The sequence below is a fragment of the Actinia tenebrosa genome, unplaced genomic scaffold, assembly GCF_029948245.1.
Source record: "Actinia tenebrosa isolate PJP-AT-01 unplaced genomic scaffold, QUT_ActTen_1.0 PGA_scaffold7__59_contigs__length_16204524, whole genome shotgun sequence".
Classification (NCBI taxonomy): domain Eukaryota; kingdom Metazoa; phylum Cnidaria; class Anthozoa; order Actiniaria; family Actiniidae; genus Actinia; species Actinia tenebrosa.
Genome location: NW_028292584.1, coordinates 5,370,577 through 5,387,265, shown reverse-complemented (window position 1 = coordinate 5,387,265; position 16,689 = coordinate 5,370,577). Strand labels below are relative to the sequence as shown.

Sequence of the window (16,689 nt, the reverse complement as noted above, 5' to 3'; positions counted from 1 at the left end):
GGTATACAAGAAAACAGCACTTACCTGAAATAAAACCAGCAAACAAGTCCTCTGGTATTTGTTACTGTGGAATGCCTTCTCAAGGAAGAACTATTCACTGCAGTAACCCAAAGTGCCTAATAAAGGAATTTCACCAGACATGTTTGCATTTATCAGATTCAGTCCCTGATGTTTGGTACTGTCCTAACTGCCGCTTGCTAGCAGAATTTCAATGCAAAAAGCCAAGAAAAGCATCAAAGCCAAGTTCTACTAAGTGCACACATAATGATCAAGCTTTGAAACTGGACAGTATTTGTGTATGTGGCTCATCACCAATGATGAATGAAAGGCTTCTCAAATGTCACAGTGAAAATTGCCAAAATGGAAAGTTTTTCCATCTCCAGTGTCTGGACTATAAAAGAATGCCTAACAATAGTCAAACTACGTGGGTGTGCAGCAATTGCAAGGTGTCTCAAGCAGCCAAAGTAACTGCATCTAGTTCTATTGGTCCTACCACTTGTTCTTCTTCTTCAAAAGCCAACACTGTTAGTGCTGCATCAACAAGCCAATTAAAATGTGAAAACAGTATTCCACAAATGCAAGCAGCTAAATTGGACAAAAAGGAAAGTACAATCATTGGTAATAATGCTAGTGCTGTATCTACTAGTTATTCATCAATTATTGATTCCAGTGATGATGAATCGGATGTCAAAATAACACAAGTGACTAAAGGGGTTTTAGACAAGAGGGCTTCCCTTGGTAGCCTCAATGACAGTCATTTTGACATCATTAATTCACCTACTGGATGGCTGGACTGTACAATAATTCAGAAAGCACAAGTACATCTACAGAAAGTCAATCCTCTGATAGAGAGCTTTCAAAAAACAACCCTTGGCCCCATTAGGAACTTTGATGTTGTCACTTCAGAATTTGTTCAAATATTACATACAGGACATATGCACTGGGTCTGTATAAGCTCTATTGGATGTAGACCAGGCATGGTCAACCTTTATGATAGTCTCTACCATGATATCATTGCCAAAGAGGTTGAAGAACAGGTAGAGAGTTTAATGGCAGACAGCTATGTAGGCATAGAAAATGTAACAGTCCAGCAACAACTGAATGGGAGTGACTGTGGAATCTTTGCCATAGCATTTGCTACGTGTCTGGTTTATGGTTTCAGCCCACGAGACTTTACATTTGACATACCCAAAATGCGCCCACATCTGGCTCAGTGTTTGGAAATTGGTAAAATTACAATGTTTCCATCAGTTTAGAATATGTGTTTAGAACACGCTAGTGTTCACTAGCCATCATCTACTCTTTATTTGAAACAGTAATGTTGTTTTAGAAGAGCAAATGCATTAATACCATGAAAGAAATACAAAGTTGTTAATAATCATAGTAGCTATTTAGCAAATAACAGTTGGTTTCGATCCACTAGAATATTCATTACACAAAAACATATCTATACACCTATTTCATTTAAGAAAGGTTGTCATCGCTAAAGGAGAAAGGTGATAGGTTATTCATAGTTCCAACAATCACTTGTTTTTTTTTTTGTCTTTTTTTAATGAGTTTTGAGATATCCAGTGTTGTTTGTAGCCTGAAAGAACTTTAAAGGCTTTGATTATTTGCGTTTATTTTCATATATTACACCTTCGAATCGACTATTGCCTTTGGCAGTGACAACTGTATTTTTGAAATAGGTGATACAAAAGACCACTATATTCTATTGTGCTTTAAATGCAACAAAATAGTAGTAAATTTGAGAATTAATAATAAACAATTAAGATACACTAGTTTTCATCAGCAATGTCCAAAAATAAAATAGCTACTCTGACAGGAACAAAGCAGAAAAATATTTCTTGTGTCACCAATACATTATGACATTTTGAATACAAGAATATCCTGGTATTTCATTTTTATCTTTATAAATAAATTCAAATTCTTAAATTTTGGTAATGATTAGTATGTTTATAATCTAGTCAAATGGAATGATTGGTGGACAAAGGTTAACAAGACCAGAACACACCCTTAAAATGATATCAATGACTGGTACCTGTTCCTTATTGCTCATGAGAAAGTCAGTGCTCAGTGTCCCTTTCAGAATTGTGTACTTGCACCTCAGCAAACCGATTACCCTCTCCACATGAATTCTGACATTTGCAATTCCTCGGGTGTTCTCAACATCGATGGGGTCCAGCTGGCTCTTCCCCTTAGTAAACGCTGGTATAACAAGCTCTGCTCTCTTGAATGCCACACTTTCATGAACTGTAAATCCCCTGTCGGCCATTACTAGATCACCAGGCACAAGTTTATTTAAAATACCACAGTTTTCAGTGAGGAGCTTATCAGATGTTCTGCCACCCCAGGCCTTTGATACAAAGGAAATGGTGCCTTGTGGAGTGATTCCAATTAATACCTTTACAGTGTTGTGGTGTTTGTAGGAGCTGAAGGTCTGGGCTCTTGCCAGCAGGTTGGTAGGCCTTTCTATGAAGACCTCAAAACAATCAATAATCACTGTTGTCTTCTTTCCAAACGAAAACTCGAAGCATTGAGGCATTGTTCTCCATAGTTCATCCCGCTCAGGCCAATATATTAGTTGAGAGAGTCGTATGTCCATGATTGTTATCCAGGTAAAAAATATCCTGGAGACAGTTGGTGCAGACACTTCAAAACGGTATGCAAGATCCAAGTATGGCACATTAAGTCGGAGTTTCATCAAGACCATGACAAGTTCCTGGAACTTCGTTAAGCTCAACGACTTTCTTGCCACATGAGGGGCTACATGTTCATATACAGCTTGTAAAATAGTAGCTGAAGGCAATCCAGTGTAAAATAGTACCTTCCCATCTTCCAGCATATCTTCGCGATCGAAAGGGGCTTTCTTTGGCTGAGAAAACATATAATCTAACTCCTCAGTTTGTGTGCTTGACTCGGTCATTTCTGGATTAACTTCGTTTGTTTGTGTGCTAGAGTCAGTGATCTTACAAAGTTCCTCCAGCTTCGAAGTAATCCCGTCCAATAAATCGCCATCTTGGCAGTGCAACTTTGATTTATCACTCGCTGATTGAAGGTCATTTGCGATCTGGCTGATTTCCTCAGTTAAAGAAGGAGAGTCAAAAGAAATATTGTCGATTGTAGCGCCTTCTTCATCCAGTTTCGCTACCTTTGCAGCTGACTCGAACAATGCTCTTTCCTGTTGTCTCTTCCTTCTCACTTTTGCACGTTCACTTCGCGCGGCTTGAAGATCGGAGTTTTTCTCACTTACTACTGTTTTGTTGTGTCCCAAATTTAATGTAGGCACCCAATCGACGTTAAACTTATCCCAATTGGCAGCAGGTTTTCCAGAAACGAAGTGACGGCTGCAAATTCTCCCACTGTTGATGATTTCTTCGGATAACCCAACCCTACTAATGGCGGCCAACCACTTTCTACGTCGTTCAATCGACAGCTCTTCTGCCTCCTCTCCTTGACTTTTTCTAACCGATGGAACACGAAAGAGGGAAATTCCCTTATCACGAACACTCCTGGTATGACAATTTACCATTAAACAAAGAACCATTATAGAAAATGTGCTGAAAATATTGACTTTTAGTCGCTCGATTGTGATGAATCTCTTTTGTTTACACTATGTTGTGCACCAATATGGCGGTTAGCAACCGTTGTCATGCACCAAGTCACGTGGGTGAAAACCGAGAATAGCGTAGGCTAAAAAACAGTCAAAGCTTAATCAAACCATATAAAGGAAAGAACTTACTACTTTCGTTAGTGAGCTCGCACATGTTTTTTGTGTTTCGCTTTTACTCGACGCTACCGAGGTAGTTAGCTTTACGAAATATCGAATTCATTTAGAGAAAAATAGGTTGGGAATACTAAAATTTGTAATCTTCCGTTGGCCAAAGCTTAAAAAATGAACGATGTTCCAACGAACAGATATCAATAGCGGAGCGCAACCGTGACGTCATAAAAACGAAGACAAAGGCGAAATTCGGACAAACAAACTTACAAATTTACTTTCAGCAGATAATTTTCACAGCCGATCGCAGTTGATCTTAGTTTACATGGGTTATTATTGTAACTTTAAGTAAAAATAATAAAATCGGTTCGCATAATCCTCGTAGCGGTTAAACAGAATGTAGTGTTTGTCCGAATCTTTAAGCTATTTTTAGAATCAGTGCGCTGCACTACTCAATTTGCAGCGAGTTTTTGTTTATTTGAGTGCTGGTAGTAAGCTGGTAGTAAGCTGTGCTGGTAGTAAGCTGGTTTTGTGGTGCTGAGAACTTTGCCCTTCCTAACCACTTTTTCCTTTCATCCCCATAAAGGTTATGTACTTGACGTAAATGAACCTCATAGGCTTGTTACAGACAGGACAGTCTCTTTTATGCTAGTAGGTCGATGTGGGATCGATGAGAGGTCGATGTGGGGTCGATCGGCCATCGGCTATTGGCTATCAGGCTATCGGCTACCATTAGAAAACAGACGTTTGAGCTCTTCTTTTTATGGTAGCGAGAGTAGACTGGCGGTAAAATCTATTTCGTCCAACGGATTTTAGAAAAGAATCGTATCGTGTTTGAAGAGCAGAAAAATATCCGCATCCTATTGTGCTATAATCAATGGCAAGATGGTTCCAGCACTTTAAAAGACTCGTTGGGAAAAAGGATTTGATTCGGACGGGGTCTTCCTGAGCTTTCTGAGGATTTAAATGAGATTAATACCAAGTACAACAACATAATTATACTGGATGATCTGATGGGCGAAGTGATAGACAGTCCTGTAGTAGCTCGATTATTTACCCAGGGTCGTCATAGAAACGCTAGCGTTATTCTCTTGCTTCAGAACATATTTCCTAAGGGGAAATTTAATACAGATATTAGTCGAAATGCCCAATATCTTGCTCTCTTCCGAAGCCCTAGTGACAGAAAACAAATCTTTGGAATCGTTGGAAAGCGAATTTTGATAAGAATAGGTACAATATACACCACCATTACATATCAGCATATATCAGTAGTCATGGGAGGGAGAAAGTCCTGAACAGTCCTCGTCATGTATGGCGGAGGGGGAGGGGGTGCAAGTCTATGTCTATGGAGGAGGGAGGGGTAGGGGAGATGGCGTGAAATGCTTTGGTGATTATATTTATTTATTGTTGTATCTATAAATGTGTCTTTATTGGTACATACAATTGTAGTTGTTGATTTATATTCGTATTCACATCTATAATTATATGCTTCAGTGATATATCTATTTAAAGATTAACTTTTGACTACTTAACTAACTATTTGAATATGTTTATTTAGTTTTAGGTTTGTCTGTCTGTCCGTCTGTCTGTCTGTCTGTCTGCATCATTCTGAGCACAGTTTGGTGACGTATTTCAACTGTTGTGCCGTCATTATCTGAGATAAAGAGAAAAAACGTCAGTCATGTTCGTAAGTCATTGAAATAGTGTTGATATGTGTTAATTATTTTTATTACCTTTGGTTTAGTTGTTCATCACTGTTGTCTTTACACTGATGGGCTTCCTGTGTGGAAAAAGAGACAAATGCAAAAACAAAGCGAATTAAGAAATGGATGGGTGAATAAAAAAAGTGAACGGTTGAATAAATGAATGAAAAATGAATAAAAGAACGAATGGTTGCGAGGGAGAGAAAAAGAAGAAGAAAGAAATGGAGGGTTAAATCTGTTTAATGAATGAAGCAATCAATCAATAGGACAACTAACACACAAAGGTATAAATGAGAAGACTGGAGATGAAAGATACGTTTTTTTAATAGTGGGATGGCTTGGGCTTCAGAGGGGAGGGTCAATAGTAAAAAAATTAACTGTTTTGGCAGGTTTAAACATTTTTATTTTTTGACAAAAGATTTTTCGTTGTTAACTCTATAGGAGGGTCATATATTTCTTACTGAATAAAAGGCGTGGGCTACAATCATCTAAAAATAAATTACTGCGAATCTTGCAGCCCTCTCTCCCCCATTATAAAAGGTACCTTCCCAAATGCATGTGTTAACAAAAGTGTTTCAGTACTCACCCAACTATCCACAGCCATTAATGTCTGCTACAGCCTCGGGGACCATCACATCATTCTACTCCACTTTGGTACGTTATCAATACATTCTACAGCTTACTCGTAAATCATTGATTACTACGGTGGCTTATAAGGTGAATTTATTTTTTTTCGAGAATGTAAAAACAATTTTTTTATTGCGAATCCCACAAACCTACAATCCCATAAACCCAGATGCCAGATTGCTGCTGTGGTCACCCTGTGTGTTTATGCGGTCTGTCATGGCCAACATGCACAAACGATAAGGGAAATAAGGGGAATATATTGAAGTTATGACAATGACAAAATGTTTCGATCACTCAACAAATTGCTTCAAAATTTGCGCTACCAAGCTAAAGAAAAAACTTGGAAGAAGTCAAATGTTCGACTTCAAACAAGGATTCTGGAAATAGTATTTGGCGTTTTGGTATTCTGAATGAATGTAATACTAAAAAAATGTCATTCCTTTGATATGTTAAATTTTTATTGCGGTTTAAAGGGTAGAGTGAGATGTTTTGGGGATTTCCTAGAACGTAATGTGGTCGATATTGGGTGCTAAGCCTCCAGCCTTCCCATTATTTAGGTAGAGAAGAGCGCATTTCGGAAAAAAAACACTAAACAACCTCAATAAATCGTGCTGAAACTTCGCTAGAACACTAAACAAGATCAAGGAACGACTCCGGCAACTTGAAGTTATGAAGCAAATTTAATTGTTGAGTGAAAAGTTTTATTGTCATATCTTCATCATAGCTTCCACACATTCCCTTATGTGTTTGTGCATGTGTAGGCATCTCGTTGTAGGCCATCATTGAAAACATGAACACACAGGGTGACCAACGCAGCAATCTGGAATTCTGGGAATATGGTTCCTGGGATTCTGGATTCGCAATAAAAAAATGGTTTTTAAACTCGAAAAAACAATAAATTACTATGTCCCTTATGAGCCACAGTATTACCGAATCGATTTAACTATGTCTAACTAGCTAAACAAATCGCCTCTTGTCTCCACTAGTAGCCATAGCAACCCATCAAAGTTAAGATATCTTGAATCCCTCAAGATTTCTTAACTGCATACGAAATTCTGACATCAAAATATTTGAACATCAGAATTATGACAAAAGCCTATAGATGCTAGATTCTTTAGACTCTTGTGAAGGGTTAGCTGATTATGATAGAATATTGTAGTGTACTTAATTATATACATGTACGTGTTTTTCTTACCAACATCTTTTGAGCAATCCGCGATCGCTTTCGTTGCATGGCAGCCAGGCTCTCCGGTTCCCTTATTTTATGTGAAGAAACTTTTGTTTAAATTTTCCATTATTATCGATTAACCAAGCCAAATCATACAAATAAGATTAAAAATAAAAAATAAAAACAAACAAACCGAAAACAAAAAAACCAAAAAGAAAAAAACGTAATATCAGCAAATACATCTTGTTATGTAGACGGTGAATCCCATCTTAGGGAACTGTTATTATTTAAATCGGAGGGGGGGAGGGGTGGAGGAAAAAATGTTTTTGATGCAAAAAAATTTCCAGTACCCTACCTAATAGCATTCATGTTTTTCGGGTACCATCTTCAATCGTCTAAAAAATCCTCCCAATCCTCTTTTTTACCTTTAAAGGCCCCCCTTGTTCCACTAAAAAAATTTGAGGGCACCCCATTTTCTCCTCCCCCATCGACTTAAATAATGACTGGTCCCTTAACCTGATGAATGCAACAGATGTTGGACCCAAGTAAATGAGGTAGAAAAAATAGATTTTCGAAGATGAGGATAAAAGTATGTATGTTTAGGAATCACGGTGTACATAACACTAAGTCGCAGTGGCGGTTCCAGCCCTTTGTTAAGCCAATCATGTTCTTTACGCTCAGCAGAATGAAATTAGGACCCCTCTTTGTGATGTCGATTTCGTCAGCTTGATCTCCGATGCGGCCATTTTGAAACCTTCCTTTTTGAAATCCTGGATCTGCCACTGGGTCGTGCTCTTTTTTATCTTTATCTTATTTTACTTCCATTTTTTACCCACTCACCTGTTTCTTAATTGTTGTTGTCCTCTCAGTGACATTGCTAAAAAGATACACAATGTGAGGTGTTAAAATGTAAGTACTACATTACTTTCATAACATAGTTACGCAACTAATTTTTCCTTAACCTTGTCAGTGGTTTGGTCAGCAACGGTTTAGTAGTTGTAGGTGTTTGTGTTGTTCTTCTATCTGCGCCTTCAAAATTAAGATGAAAGTTAAAGGATTTTAGTTTTCCCTTTTGGTTAGAAATAAAGAGTGCGCCAGAGTTTTAGGGAATGACTTTTGAAAATTACAAAACGATTGAAAAACCTAATATACACCTAATATACAAATGTAAAGTCCGAATTTCACATCTACTGAATCTTGATATCAATGACTTAAACCTGTTGTTTGACCTTGAATTAATATGTACTATTACACCATTCGGGACATTATGAAATTCAACGCGATACACATTGTTTTTTTTCAATAACGTACCCATCTTACACGTCACTCCAACGTCTTCACTATGGTAACAGTACGCATTACCCCATCCATTGTGACTACAGTCTGTAATCGACGTTTCTCCTCCTGTACAACCAACGTTTCTCAGCCATACTATACCCTTGACGGGTGTAAAGTTGGTTGTTATGTGTTCCTGTACTCCAGGGTAACCAAGCATACGACACACCACCTCAGCGTCTTTCATGTCCCATCCAACGTTACATACAGTACCCCACTGACTATGGTACCTGACTTCAAGTCGACCAGAATTGTCTGACCTTCCTCCAGCTAAACGAACTTGAACTGGTGGAGGATCTGTGGATTTGTACCAACATCATTGAGGTTATTGTACAACTGACACTTGGACAAGTGTTTGAAAGAGAATAAGTAGAGCTTTAATAAAGCTTATGTCTGATCAACAAACGCACTATCTAGATGATTTGCTTTGATATAATAATATTTGAATGATCAGAGTAAAGTAGAGATTTGACTTTCTCACCTTCATTTGTCTGACAAGCCACACCAGCAAGATGTTTATTTGTACACCATGAATGAACACTCCACCATCCTTGGTGAGCACACTCTGCTATCGACTTTTCTCTACCACTACATCTCACAAGATTCATGAGCGTTCTTCTTCGTGTCTCTCCTTCAATGCAATAAATTGCGTGTTTTGCTGCTTTGTAACCAAGCATTCGGCAGATCACGTGAGCATCTCGTATATCCCACGAAATATCACAGACTACTCCCCAGGTCCCTTGATACTGTATTTCTACTTTGCCAGTATGGTTTTGATCTCCCACCAGACGAACTTTGATCGCTTTCTCCTCTGAAACAAATATTGTTCAATAAACAACCAACATCCTAATCACATTCCTTACTTTGCTTGCAAAGTTTGATGTTAAGACAGTGTAAAGATACACATTATATATAGATAACTATCCTAATCAACGTCGTCACAAAAAATAACTTTATTATTTGATAAAAATGGAAAACGAACTAATGCAAGAACTATAAGTTGATGATAAAAAAAATTTTATTTTGACACGATTGAATAGATAAACAAAGATCCTATGAGTGTTTTGTAGCTTATCTAGCTGTACCTGGTGTTAGATTGCCACATACCACTCCAGCATCACGGCTGTGATCACATCCACCAGTGTTACCCCAGCCAGCATGACCACACTGATCAATAGATTCTTGGGATCCGGAGCAAACAAGCCCTTTAAGCCATATAGGACCAGTCCCTTTGATTCTAGCAGTTGTTGCTGTAACTGCCTTGGAGTAATTCAACATGTGACACACCACGTAAGCATCGGGTATGTCCCATCCATCATTGCACATGGTACCCCAAGTACCTTTGTATCTTACTTCTACACGTCCCTCATTAGGAGTCTTACCATCCACTAGACGAACATTGACGTTTATTGCATTGCCACATACCACTCCAGCATCACGGCTGTGATCACATCCACCAGTGTTACCCCAGCCAGCATGAGCACACTGATCAATAAATTCTTGGGATCCCCAGCAACCAAGCCCTTTAAGCCATATAGGACCAGTTCCTTTGGAGCTAGCAGTTGTTGCATTAACTGCCTTGGAGTAATTCAACATGTGACACACCACGTAAGCATTCCATATGTCCCATCCATTATTGCATATGGTACCCCAAGTACCTTTGTATCTTACTTCTACACGTCCTTCGTTAGGAGTCTTACCGTCCACTAGACAAACAGCTACCTTGGACTTTGTTTCTGTAACAAACAGAAACGTGCTAGCTCATTTTTACATCAATTTTAAATCACTTTTTTTCCCTCTAGTTTTTACCCATTTTTATATGTACATGTCTTCTAATGCGCAAACATTATAAAGAAATTTCAATGGCAAAACACTGCATCAATGCGAATTTGCAAGTCAAGGTTCTTTGAACACCCATTTGTTTTAAATTAATGATTGGTAAAGAATTAAATAAGTTGTCAATGCTCCAACTTTGGAAAAAAAGTATGGGAAATTCATCACACGGAAAACACGTAAAAAAAGGCCCTGGGGGAGGGGGCTGGGGAGGGATGGACAAAAGAAAAATAGAAATTTGGTTAATCGAGAGTAGTTGAATATAATTGTTGAAGATGTTCGTTTCAAACTGTGCCGATGAACTCAGAAAAATATGAAATCACTCCAGCAAAAGTAGTAAGACCTCGAAAAATAGAAACGGCCGTCTCTGATTTTTATAGACAAAATTTAAGATCAATTTGGGAAATTTTTCACAGCAATTTTTTACAGAGAACATTTACGATATTTCGAAGAAGTCCGGAGTTGAGGGCATTTCTCTCAGTAATCGTCAAAATTTTAAAAATTTATCTGGTGAATAGGGAATAACTTTCATCCCGACTATGTTCCAAGTGTGCACTAAAGATAAGGAACGCTGTGAATGTGAACGACAACATTCTTCATGCAGGAGCAACAGTAAGAACTGCAACAACGACTCAGCCGACGTTCACTTTAAACGGCTCTCTAACCTATACCAGGATGCAGGGGGAAAAAGAAAAGAAAGCTCTACACGAAAGGTTTAGCCTGCGTCATATCCGGAATTTGGTTTACATACACATACATTCAAGTTTGTAAGTTCTCAAATAAAGATCATTCTGCGTGATTGCTAAATTAAATTTCAAGTTGCGAGTTTCTTCAGTATCAATATAAAGTCCTTGTCCAACGCTGATCTGTCGATATTTTTTATCGGGTTCTGCCTTCGCAAAGGCGGTCACATCACAGCAAAGAAACTAGTGGCGGCTCGTATAAAGCTCAACCACCAGAATACAAGGACGCGAACGAAGGTTTTGAATTTCCTCAGCTAACAAGTAGCTCCGGGGCATCTTTTTCTCCTAGTAGATGTGTTGCCACTTTCTTCTGCTCTATTTTAAGTATGAAATGTTCGTTTTTAGCTTACTTTCCAAATATGATATTATGCTAGCCTCGTAATCTTAAACTTTCAAAATTTGAAGGACGTGGACTGTCTTAGCTTGACATCCGGCCTTTGTGTAAAGGGCCAATCAGAATTTTACGTTGCTGGAACAACGGGAAATTATGACACGATCCTTGAAGTGTTACGACGGCAGTCCCTCTATTTTTCTTTCGTCCCTCCCTCCCCAGCCCCCTCCCCCAGGGACTTTTGACTCGTAACCAATCTTCCTCGACCAATCGACACGGACAGACAGACGGACAGTGACCAAGGGAAATAGAGGGACTTAGCTCGCAGTAAAAGAGGACAATGTAAACAATAAGATACGGGAGCGGCGCATTGAGGTTGACTAGGATTCTTTAATGCTCTGACTCATCAATCATCAATCAGTTACTGCCTATTTTTGATTAATAAAAGGCACAGCTGTACTTTCATATTATACACAGGTAGCCCAGGCTTACCGTTAGTGTTGAATAACTGAATCGATCGAGAGATAGACAGACAGACAGACAGACAAAGATTATATGGGTATCATATAGGTATTTTTGAATCCTCATTTTGACTCTTTAAAATAATCAAAATCAAATAAAACTCTCACCGTGTGTTATTTATATATTGAACAGCCCCATGGTTTAATTACAGCTCATTTCGTTAGGTTTAAATGACGCTTCCCCACCACACACTAAAGAGGAGAAGGTAGGAAACGACTCAGACAAAACGGCCGTCGAACGGTCGAACTCTTTGCCAAATATTTTGCCGAAAAATACTACCAGTTGAAACTTTCTTTTGCAGGACTTTGGAGAGATAACTAAGCCACGCTGTCACCCTAACAGAATTAACAAAACCATTATTCTTGAGAAGCAATCCCCAAATGAGTATCACAATCCGGCTTCTCTGGACGCCATTTTCATTCCTGACTCGAATGTTTTGCCACCAGAAAACCGTTTTTTTCTCGAGAGAGCCTGGACAGAGGAAAATCAGAAACTCTCGAGGGTAGCCTCGGGTGATACACACATATGATACCCATATAATCTTTGTCTGTCTGTCTGTCTCTCGATCGATTCAGTTATTTAACACTAACGGTAAGCCTGGGCTACCTGTGATATTATATAACGTCTCGGTGAGTTCGGTGACCCCAATTTTTTATTTGCTCATCGATCTTCTATGATGACCTTATTTCACTCTGCGAAGTCAGTTTTAGGGGGAAAACATGAGAAATTTGCCCGCGAACATCCTTAATTTGATGGAACTGTCAAATTATCCTACTAAAACTAAAAAAAATGTATTCAAGACGCCCTTCTGAAGTTTTATTTCAATTTATACGAAATTACATATGCTTTTCTGGATCAGATTATTCAGCTCCTACGCTGTGAGTTTTGAGCCGCAATTATTGACCAAACGTAGCTCGTGAAATGACCTTACCAGATAATAAGATTAAGAAAAATCTACTTAATTTAATTTGATAGCATCCGAGAGTTTACTATTAAATAAGAAATAGTGTTTGATCTAGTTTTAGACTCACCCTTCACCAACAAGAACACAGTACACAGTAACAGTATAAGGCGCACCATCGATCAGTCAGGTCCTCATCCAAGATAAGGTTCGTAGGGAAATCTAGTGAACGCTGCAGCCAAGGCAGAAGGTAATCAAAGATTGACTACAGTGTGACACTGTGATCAGGTATAAATAGTAAGGATTTTGATTGTGATTGACAGCACAGCTCGTTATAGCGCTACTTGTTACGCTTTCGAGTCTAGTTTTGTCAGGGGGGAGAGAGGTGGGCGAGGGGTGACTTTTGATTCACTAAAGTTACATTTATATCAAAAAATCACAAAAAAATATTTAAGATTTTGACAATAAATTTAATTTCTTTAATAATTATAGAGTTTCTCTATACTATGAAACTTTCTTCTTTTTTTTTTTCATAATTGCTGTTTCATAATTTACTAAAATTTGAACTAAGGTCAAATAGTATTCAAGCCTTTAATCGTTTTCGCGCCAAATATAGAGGAGCATTTTATAGTTTCCCAACCCTACCCATATATGAATAGTATGTATTTGCTTTCTCACAATAAAACTTGTCTAAATATGAATAGTCTATGCTAGTAAACAGACAAAGCGAAATCTTAATCAAACCACAGGAAAAGACGGAGCTGACTACTTTCGTTAGTGAGCTCGTGTAGTTTTCGTGTTTCGCTTTTACTCCACGCTCGCCACCGAGGTAGTTAGCTTTACGAAATATCGATCACATTTAGAAAACTGAATGGTTGGGGATACTAAAATTTTTAGATATCAATTCAATTTGCAGCGAGTTTTTGTTTATTTGAGTACAGAGCTTGTTATTATTCGAACGCATCTGATTTCTTTTAGACTACGTGCTGGCCGTGCTGGTAGTAAGCTCGACATGTGGTTTTGTGGTGCTGAGAACCTTGCCCTTCCTAACCACTTTTTCCTTTCATTCCCATAAAGCTTATGTACTTGACGTAAATGAACCTCATAAACTTAAGATTAGGCTTGTTACAGACAGGACAGTCTCTTTTATGCTTGTAGGTCGATGTGAGGTCGATGAGAGGTCGATGTGGGGTCGATCGGCCATCGGCTATTGGCTATCAGGCTATCGGCTACCATTAGAAAACAGACGTTTGAGTTCTTCTTTTTGTGGTAGCGAGAGTGGACTGGCGGTAAAATCTATTTCGTCGAACAGATTTTAGAAAAGAATCGTATCGTGTTTGAAGAGCAGAAAAATATCCGCATCCTATTGTGCTATAATCAATGGCAAGATGGTTCCAGCACTTTAAAAGACTCGTTGGGAAAAAGGATTTGATTCGGACGTCGTCTTCCTGAGCTTTCTGAGGATTTAAATGAGATTATAACATAGGCAGGATATAACGCGTGCTCTGATTGGCTAATTTGCTATGTGAAAAAATGGATATCCCATAGAGATATCCCATAGAAAATGTTTTTACGGTAAAGCGGCGAAAAATTCACCGTTGGTTCGCTAGCTGTAGCAAATAGCAAAGTGTTTCGTGACTTAAAACTAGGAATATGGCTTCTTTTCCATCTAACAAAGATTATGAGCTTCCTAATTTTGATTTTGAGTTTGAGCAAAACATTGAACCCCCAATTAATAAACAACAAAAACCAGAAACAAATTCACAAAGATTTGCTAACTTCAACGAAAAGAGTTGCAAGATATCCTCGCTGATAAGCAGTCTGCCAAGACCAAAAAAAACACAAACTGGTGTGTTTCCACGTTTAAAGGTAAGAAAAATTAATTAATAGCTTTTATGAGATAAAATGGCATGACCTTTTGACTTAGTTAAAAATATAGAAACTAGTTTTCATGAAAAATATTTTTCGCGAAAATGTCAACACAGACAATAAACACTAAGGTGGCTTCCGTAAGTTGTGTTGTAGACAGCTATCACTCTCAACGAGGAAAATTATAAAATATTAAACAACAATCTTTTCGTATTTCTGCTTTATTTTTATTGCTAGCAAACTGTTACATATTTTTAAAGCAGTGAATCGATCTATCGGCAAAAATCTCCTACTAATTCACTAAGTAATGAAATAAAACATCGTGTTTTCAATCGGTTTTGCACAACAGCTTGTTGAGTGCGGTTCGCACTGCAACTAAGAAAAACAAAATATAATTGCTCGATAATAGGTAAGAAATACAAATCAATTGTTCTTAACCTTTTTCAAACCTATATTCTTTTATCATGATGTAAAGAGTAGCACATTCAGACACCTCTTGAGAAGATGACGCTTGGTCAACTGGATGCAAATCTCCGCAGGTTTTATCCCGAAGCACGAAAGACAACCGGCGAGATGTACAGCAAGAAAACACTCCTGGGCTTTCGACATGCCATTGAGAGATATATGAATCAGCCTCCTTTAAACCGTGGCTTGAAGCTCTCAACTGACCCAAGGTTTAACCGTTCAAATGAGATGCTTGATGCCCAGCTAGTTCAAATGAAGCGAAAAAACAAGGAGGATACACAACATAAACCAGTCATAGAAACCAAGATCTATTGAAGTTGAAAACTTCCAAGGCTCTCTCCCTTAATGATCCATGGAATCTGTTAAGGAATGTCTGGTTCCATTTGATCTCGTTTTTCTGCCGGAGAGGAAGAGAAGGCCAGCGAGAGCTAAAGACATCAAGCTTGAAGTTTGAAGTTGATGCAAGCGGGCTACAATGTCGCACGACAAAGCGACCAAGAACCACCCGGGCGGCATAAATGATGTAAACTCCTCAGAGAAAAAAGCTCGAATGTATGAAACTGACTATCCAAACGACGGCTACAAAGCTCTGCGCTTGTATTTGTCAAAGACCAATCCTAACTGCGAATCCCTCTTCCAGTATCCGAAGAGAAATTGGTCCCCAACAGACGACTTGTGGTACGAAAACAGGCACGTTGGCATCAATAAGCTGGACGGAATGATGAAAGAGATCAGTAAAGAGGCCAAATTATCCCGCCCATACACTAACCATTCAGTCCGAGCCACATCAATCACAGTGATGCAAATGCAGGCATTCCTAATCGCCATATAATGGCCATATCTGGGCATCGAAACGAGCAGAGTTTGGCACACTACAATGCGAGGCCTTCGACCGAACAACTGCACCACTGTTCTGAAGTGCTGTCCCAAAGTCTCACTTCCTCAAGCCAAGCGATTGTCCCGGCTACTGTTCATCTGAACACAGCTGTTAAAAACAACAATGTGGTTGTAGAAGTTGCAAGACAAGATCCGGCGAGCCAGTTTGGCTCCATCTTTAGCAACTGCACAGTTCAAAACGTTCAACTGGTCATTCACGAGAAGTGATCGCTGATCTATCGCAACGGGTGTAGACCATGAACATAAGCTCTGTGATTCATCTTCTTTTAGAATCTCATTTCTCCGCGAAGGCGGAGAGAAGAGGCGCTGTAAAACATACTTCGAACTTTCTTAATAGCCAACGGTAAAAATGTAAATTTCCTTAGTGTGCGCGCGCACATTTAAGAGAGTTTTGACATGTGATCATACATTTTTCAGAGAATTAAAGTCGTTATCTATGTTATCTATGTTATAAAAGCAATGGTCCATAATGAGCGTGCATATATCCAGTTCTGGAAGCACTCTAGCAGCTAGAGATGCTCTCGGCTACGCCTCGATCATCTCTTACGCTGCTCTCGTGCTTCCAGAACTGGAT

At 38.7% G+C, this 16,689-nt stretch overlaps 2 protein-coding genes and 1 pseudogene across 10 annotated transcripts in view; 1 reads left to right on the top strand and 2 right to left on the bottom strand.

Moving 5' to 3' along the window:
* Positions 1-13,164, bottom strand: part of LOC116290766 (scavenger receptor cysteine-rich type 1 protein M130-like) — a 63,923-nt gene extending 50,759 nt beyond the window's left edge. For 6 of the 9 annotated variants that reach the window (XM_089039896.1, XM_089039898.1, XM_089039897.1 and 3 more), the window contains exons 1-6: positions 13,015-13,164; positions 9,640-10,290; positions 9,036-9,365; positions 8,531-8,851; positions 8,182-8,248; positions 8,060-8,096 (exon numbers count right to left, since the gene is read on the bottom strand). In XM_089039896.1, coding sequence (XP_088896022.1) covers positions 8,060-8,096; positions 8,182-8,248; positions 8,531-8,851; positions 9,036-9,365; positions 9,640-10,290; positions 13,015-13,063 — 1,455 coding nt within the window. In that variant the 5' untranslated portion in view covers positions 13,064-13,164. Of the gene's footprint in view, positions 1-5,104; positions 5,376-5,454; positions 7,308-8,059; positions 8,097-8,181; positions 8,249-8,530; positions 8,852-9,035; positions 9,366-9,639; positions 10,291-13,014 lie in introns of those variants that run through there. The other 3 variants (XM_089039899.1, XM_089039893.1, XM_089039901.1) reach the window with 3 other exon arrangements.
* LOC148905409 (uncharacterized) lies at positions 1,252-3,685 on the bottom strand. The gene has a single exon (XM_089039985.1). It carries the CDS (start codon positions 3,545-3,547, stop codon positions 1,964-1,966), a length of 1,584 nt encoding a protein of 527 aa, XP_088896111.1. The 5' UTR covers positions 3,548-3,685; the 3' UTR covers positions 1,252-1,963.
* A 1,494-nt stretch (positions 13,165-14,658) lies between the features above and the next one.
* LOC116290767 (uncharacterized) lies at positions 14,659-16,444 on the top strand (annotated as a pseudogene).
* The last annotated feature ends 245 nt before the right edge of the window (positions 16,445-16,689 follow it).